The 6,335-nt window shown below is 39.4% G+C and overlaps 1 protein-coding gene across 4 annotated transcripts; it reads left to right on the top strand.

The window, feature by feature from the left end:
- The first annotated feature begins 203 nt into the window (after window positions 1–203).
- LOC105168238 (potassium transporter 6) lies at window positions 204–6,069 on the top strand. Of its 4 annotated transcripts, none has more exons than XM_020695945.2 (9): window positions 204–683; window positions 824–899; window positions 1,028–1,511; window positions 1,605–1,658; window positions 2,780–3,040; window positions 3,157–3,209; window positions 4,008–4,131; window positions 4,228–4,482; window positions 4,682–6,069. In XM_020695945.2, exons 2-9 carry the CDS (start codon window positions 861–863, stop codon window positions 5,731–5,733), a joined length of 2,322 nt encoding a protein of 773 aa, XP_020551604.1. In that variant the 5' UTR covers window positions 204–683; window positions 824–860; the 3' UTR covers window positions 5,734–6,069. The 4 variants fall into 4 exon arrangements, with proteins under 4 accessions (XP_020551604.1, XP_011086541.1, XP_011086542.1 ...); XM_011088239.3 differs by having other exon boundaries at window positions 1,025–1,511; XM_011088240.3 differs by lacking the exon at window positions 204–683 and having other exon boundaries at window positions 695–899.
- Window positions 6,070–6,335: the final 266 nt, after the last annotated feature.

Here is a 6,335-nt window from a genome sequence, read left to right as displayed (position 1 = left end):
TACAATTGCTAAACAAAGAAAAGAAAAAGGAAAAAAGAGCAGTAATTCTGAGCATCACTGTCATTACTCGGAAGGGTCAAACCACCTGGAAATTATTACAGTTTTAAATTATCAAGAATCGGAAAAATACTTTTCAATAATTCAAACCAAAGATCTATATCTTAATCACCTTATTGTCTGCTTGATTTCAGAGCACACGATTTATAAACTTGCTATGTGTTCTCTCTCTCTCTCCTCTCTCTTTTTCTTTCTCTGCTCTCTCTTTCTCTCTCTCTCTCTCACACACACACACAGAGTAAGCAACGAAACAAGTGGAATAATAGTATGCGGTGTGATATGTGAGATCAGCCCAAGAAATTTAACTAAACTCCAACAAAACGAAAATCACACACATACAAAGAAGCGTTCAGCAAGAAACGTAAAAGACTACCTACTCACATAAACCGTATCTCACTCACTTTCTTCAACAAAAATACATAAACTCTGAGTGTTTGGGAGTAATAAAAAGTGGGGACTCTCTCTTTTCACTGTCACAACCAAAATATTCCAGTCTTTATGCTCTGATTCCCAAGTGCCAGCCATTGTGTGTATTTTTTTTGGGTTATTACAGGACTTGTCTGAGTTTTTCGTGTTTGTTCAGTCTCTGTGGAGGTTGTTGACCTGCTGTTTGTGGCACATTTTAGGTACCGTCCCAATAAATTATCCATTTTCTGGGTTTATATAGTATGTTGCGTGTGTCAATATGTGTTTTTCTTGAGACTAGTTCTTTTCTTGGGTGGGCGGTTTGGCCAAAGGGTCATGGTTAAAATTCTTGAATTTGCAGTGGGCATGGTTTTCTTGTGTTTCTGAGGGCATTTTCAATGGATCTTGAAAGTGGGATTTATCAGAATCATGTAAAGGTGAGTTCTTTTCTGTGAGTATGTGTGTGTGTTTGGAGTTGTAATCTTTGGATAATTTAAGCATATTCTTGTGGGTTTTTATTTATTTTTTTCTTATGATTGGATTCTTTGTTGGAGTTCTGCAGCAGGAGTCTTGGAGAACAGTACTGACATTGGCTTATCAGAGTTTGGGTGTGGTGTATGGGGATTTGAGTACATCTCCTTTGTATGTCTACAAGAATACTTTTGCTGAAGACATTGATCATTCTGAGACTAATGAAGAAATCTTTGGGGTTCTGTCCTTTGTCTTTTGGACATTAACCTTGGTTCCTCTTCTCAAGTATGTGTTCATTGTGCTTAGAGCTGATGATAATGGTGAAGGGGGCACATTTGCTCTGTATTCACTCTTATGCAGACATGCCAAAGTGAATTCATTGCCTAGTTTCCAGTCAGCAGATGAGGATTTGTCAACTTACAAGAAGGATATTTCTAGTCCTGCGCCATCAACTTTTGGGGCAAGGCTTAAATCTACTCTTGAAAAATATAGAGTGTTGCAAAGATTTTTGCTTGTATTGGCTCTTCTTGGTGCTTGTATGGTGATTGGAGATGGTATATTGACTCCAGCAATTTCTGGTATGCTTCTACTTCTAGTTATATTTGGTCAAACTCTAAAACTTTTTGAGTTTCTGAGCTTCTATATGAGTAATCTTTCTGGTCTTGTTGCAGTTTTTTCCGCAGTTTCTGGTGTCGAACTTGCCATGGAAAAAGAGCATCACAAATGTAAGATTGTGAATTTCCCATCTGAGATTTTCTAGTGCATAGTCTTTCTGCTCTTGTATTTGTTGAAAAATTTTCAGCTTTCATTCCTGTTGAATATCTGAAAGTTCAATAGAATGCACTATCCTTTTCTGTTGTGCCACAGAAGTTAAGTGAATTAGTGCATATTCTTGAAAGAGTAATAACTTATCTCGAAAAACAGTTCCGGTTGCGTAAATTTTCAATCTAATCTTCCTTAACTGCTTGGTGAGGTTGATTCCTGTTTCAAATAGAGGCTTTCCTATTCTTTTACATGGGCTGGAGGAAGTGCTTTTATTGTTGCTCATAAATGGTCTAAAGCTATCTTTATTTTGTTCAAATTTCAGGTGTTATATTCGACAGATTGCTTGTGAAAGCAATATAGTCTAAAGTCGTTGCTTAATTTTCCATTTTGTCATTAATATAATGAGACGGTTCAATAAATATATTTGCAAAATAAGTTCTTCGAGAGCATCATATTATTCTTCATTAAATCTATGCCTGACTGTTTACTCATCAAAATTTGGCTGTATAAACACCCTTTTGCAGGCACTTCACACCATCATATTTTCCTCAATACTAGTGGTATTTACTTTGTATCGACTGCTCTTTGCCAATGACAATCATTTATAAAAAATTCTACTTAGCTTTGGTAGTAGGAGTCAGTGTCTTGACTGTACCTCAAGAAACCTTCATTGTTCTTTCTCTTGGCTTAACCTCTGAATACCTGTATATTCAGTTGAACATGTAGCTAGTCCGTCAAGATGAATCCTTGAGCTCTTTCTGTCACAAGTAATTTGGTAATTTCAGTTAAAACACGCCCTACAAATCGAACGAAGCATGCACTTGACCAAATCGGACAGTGGAATTATGGGATTAAATGATAGACATAAGTTGTTGCCTGTAAGATGCTTAATTGTTAGATCTGTTTAGCTGCATAAGCAATCAATGAAGTCTACTTGAAGGATTAACCGCTGAGCTATTTTTCGATTTGTTAACCTCCTGGCTCTTGTCTTACCTCATATGGTTATTGAATATATTTACCACTTAACTTGGAAACACTGTGTTGACGGGTTCCTATGCTACATAATCGAATAATCCTGCAGACGTAGAAGTCCCAGTTGCTTGTATCATACTGATAGCCTTGTTTGCCCTTCAACATTATGGCACCCACAGGGTCGGATTCTTGTTCGCACCTGTGGTCATAACATGGCTCTTCTGCATCAGTGCTATTGGTGTATACAATATTTTCCATTGGAATCCTCATGTATATCAAGCCCTATCTCCGCACCACATGTACAAATTTCTAAAGAAAACCCAACGAGGAGGTTGGATGTCCTTGGGAGGAATCCTACTGTGCATAACGGGTAAGTCGAAGCACTTGATTGACACGTGGAGGACATTGGGCTGTTTTCTACTGCATATAATAATAATTTTCTTTCCGTTACAAGATTCTCTCTAACGCTTGGTGTAACAATTCCAGGTTCAGAAGCAATGTTTGCTGACCTTGGGCACTTTTCGCAGCTATCGATAAAGGTATAGGACATTTCTTTTATCTGATTGACGCGCAGGAATTTTGATCTGATTTTAAGTTACACGTGCATTTATTTGAGATTTTTGCACAATGTGATTGCATATCCATGAACTACACTGGTGCTGGTGTTAGTTGATTGTTTGAAATTCTGGATTTCATCATCTATACATCTGAGCACTATGTCGCTCTACCTTGGAAAATTTTATCCTGCTAAATCTCATTCTTTTCCGTTTTCAGGAAGGACATCCCCGATGTCATTGTCTAGCTTATAGTCGAGATTATTTCTGATCTTGATCTTGACAGCTTTATTCTGAGAGGTGTAAAAACCCCGATGACTTATTCCGTTTGAGTTTGCTTTTATCTAATTGATGCTTCTCATGTGCCACAAGATCACTTTAGCAAATAAAGAGGTGATGTTACTGTCAAGAGATATCTTCAAGAAGGAAGAAAATGTCCTCTAGCAATTACCGAATGCTGTTCCAGGAATCTGTACAAAATAGATTAGAAGAAAAGTCTATTCAAATATAGATATGGTTTCCGACGTTACCCTAAAATTAGAGTTCACTCAAGATGAGTGGAATGATTTACTCTCGACAACTTTGCTTAACTTTTTAACATCTTGCTGTTAGTCTGTTTGCCTTCCTTCTGGGGTTCGAGATAGAGACTCCCGTTGGAGATCTTGTATTGTTCTTAATACTTGTATCACTTCTTGGGCTAATCGCAACAGAACCTTATAGATTCATTTCTTAATACAGAAAATATGTGGTCATCCCTAACATTTGCTTGTCATGGATTTGCAGATAGCCTTCACATCCATTGTTTATCCGTCGTTGATCCTTGCATATATGGGACAAGCTGCATATCTTTCTAAGCATCACGATATTCGAAATGATTACAGTGTCGGATTTTACGTTTCTGTACCTGGTATGCACCTTTAATTCTTGATCTTTAAAGTAAAAGAATATGCAGATTAAGTGAATTTCCTCCAATGGAAACTATATCTTGTATTCTTTGCGTCAGAGAAATTAAGATGGCCGGTTCTGGTGATCGCTATTATGGCCGCAGTGGTCGGTAGCCAAGCCATTATTACTGGAACCTTCTCTATCATAAAGCAGTGCTCTGCCTTGGGGTGCTTTCCAAGAGTGAAAATAGTGCACACGTCATCAAAATTTCATGGCCAGATATACATCCCTGAAATCAACTGGACTCTAATGCTCCTTTGTTTGGCCGTTACTATCGGTTTCAGAGACACCAAACGCATGGGCAATGCCTCAGGTATGACTCAAGTAAAATCACATGTAAAGAGAATAATTCTTACAACAGAAAGTTCTCAGTAGTTTTTTCTTATCTCTCGTAAAGAAATGCCGTAAAAATGCCATATATTGATCTACTTACCTTGACGTCTTAGACTATTTCTCATTTTCCATGGATACTATTTAAGTCCGACCATATAAAGTCTCGTTTGTCCATTCAGGTCTTGCAGTTATAACTGTCATGCTGGTCACTACTTGCTTGATGTCTCTCGTTATAGTTTTATGCTGGCACCGGAGCGTACTCCTGGCAATCTGCTTCGTCTTGTTTTTTGGAACCATAGAAGCATTATATTTCTCCGCTTCCCTTATCAAGTTTCTCGAAGGAGCTTGGGTGCCTATCGCCCTTTCGTTCATCTTCATGGTGGTGATGTGTGTGTGGCACTATGGCACATTAAAGAAGTATGAGTTTGACGTCCAAAACAAGGTCTCCGTCGACTGGCTACTAGGCATTGGCCCAAGTTTAGGCATCATTCGGGTCCGTGGAATGGGCCTCATCCACACCGAACTTGTCTCCGGGATCCCAGCAATCTTCTCCCACTTCGTCACCAATCTTCCGGCCTTCCACCAGGTTCTTGTTTTCCTTTGCGTCAAGTCTGTCCCGGTTCCCCACGTGAAGCACGAAGAACGATTCCTTGTCGGACACATCGGCCCAAGAGAGTATCGTATGTACCGATGCATTGTCCGGTACGGTTACCGTGATGCACACAAGGACGACCTCCAATTCGAGAACGACCTCGTGTGTAGTATAGCGGAGTATATACGCACGGGAACAAACAGTGCGGACAACGACTCGACAAAGCTAAGTGAAGACATGTTTGTGGTCGGAACACCTTCAACTCATCTAGACGGGATCCAAATGTGTGAGGACAACGGACCAGACGGGGAAACATCCGGGCCATCAGAGCTCAGAGAAATACGGTCTCCACCGGTCATTACTCCACGGAAACGGGTTAGGTTTGTGATCCCGGAGAGCCCAAAGATCGACAAAGGTGCACGAGAGGAGCTGCGAGAGCTGATGGAGGCTAGGGAAGCCGGAATAGCGTACATATTGGGACATTCTCATGTGAGAGCGAAGCAAGGGTCAAGTTTGATCAAGAAGGTGGTAATAAACTTGGGGTATGATTTCTTGAGAAGGAATTGTAGGGCTCCCACATATGCTTTGAGTGCCCCTCATGCTTCAACATTGGAGGTGGGAATGGTGTACCATGTATAATGATGTTGCAGAGGTTGTATGATCATGTGTTCCTGTACATGTGGCTTTTTTGTGATTTTGCAAAGATAGATTTAAAGTTCTTACAAAGGTTACTGATGAGGATGAGATTAGGTGTTGTAGTGATGACTGATAATGTTATATGTTCAGCTTCAGCTTAGTGAATTAACTGTAGCTCTCCATCTACATACAAGTTTTGGGCTTGCACCGTCCATTTAGGGTTTTTATGACCTATCTTGATACCTTAAAAATTTTAATATGTATGGACTCATCTTAACTGTTCGATCATTTTGGAGTCTGGAGTTACATGGAATCATCCAACTGCTGAAAATTTCTAAATAGTCGCCCTCTATGCCTCAGGTACAAGGTTTATTGCTCTAGTGTTCTTACAAACTTAAGTACTTTTCTCTCTATGACTTGTCTCATTTAGGTATCGGACGACTATTACCAAGGTCTTTTTGGTGTGGTTCTGACGGTGATTTTGTTTACTGGTTTCCTACTTGAGAGATTTGAGGTGTCCTTTGCTCATTAAATGCAGCACTCTTATAGATTCATTCTAAACATCCAAATTGAAAAAACAAAAACAATTGAGAAGATTTTATTGG

This window comes from Sesamum indicum, linkage group LG8 (assembly GCF_026168435.1).
Source record: "Sesamum indicum cultivar Baizhima isolate 11 linkage group LG8, ASM2616843v1, whole genome shotgun sequence".
Classification (NCBI taxonomy): Eukaryota; Viridiplantae; Streptophyta; class Magnoliopsida; order Lamiales; family Pedaliaceae; genus Sesamum; species Sesamum indicum.
Note: the sequence above shows the minus strand (reverse complement) of the source record. Positions and strands in the feature narration are given on the sequence as shown.

Bases quoted from the DNA above. Each gene is read 5' to 3' on its own strand.
- LOC105168238 (XM_011088239.3), top strand. From the start codon at position 861: ATGGATCTTGAAAGTGGGATTTATCAGAATCATGTAAAG. The intron at 3,041-3,156 runs GTAAGTCGAAGC...TAACAATTCCAG, and splicing joins AATCCTACTGTGCATAACGG to GTTCAGAAGCAATGTTTGCT. The intron at 4,483-4,681 runs GTATGACTCAAG...TTGTCCATTCAG, and splicing joins ACGCATGGGCAATGCCTCAG to GTCTTGCAGTTATAACTGTC.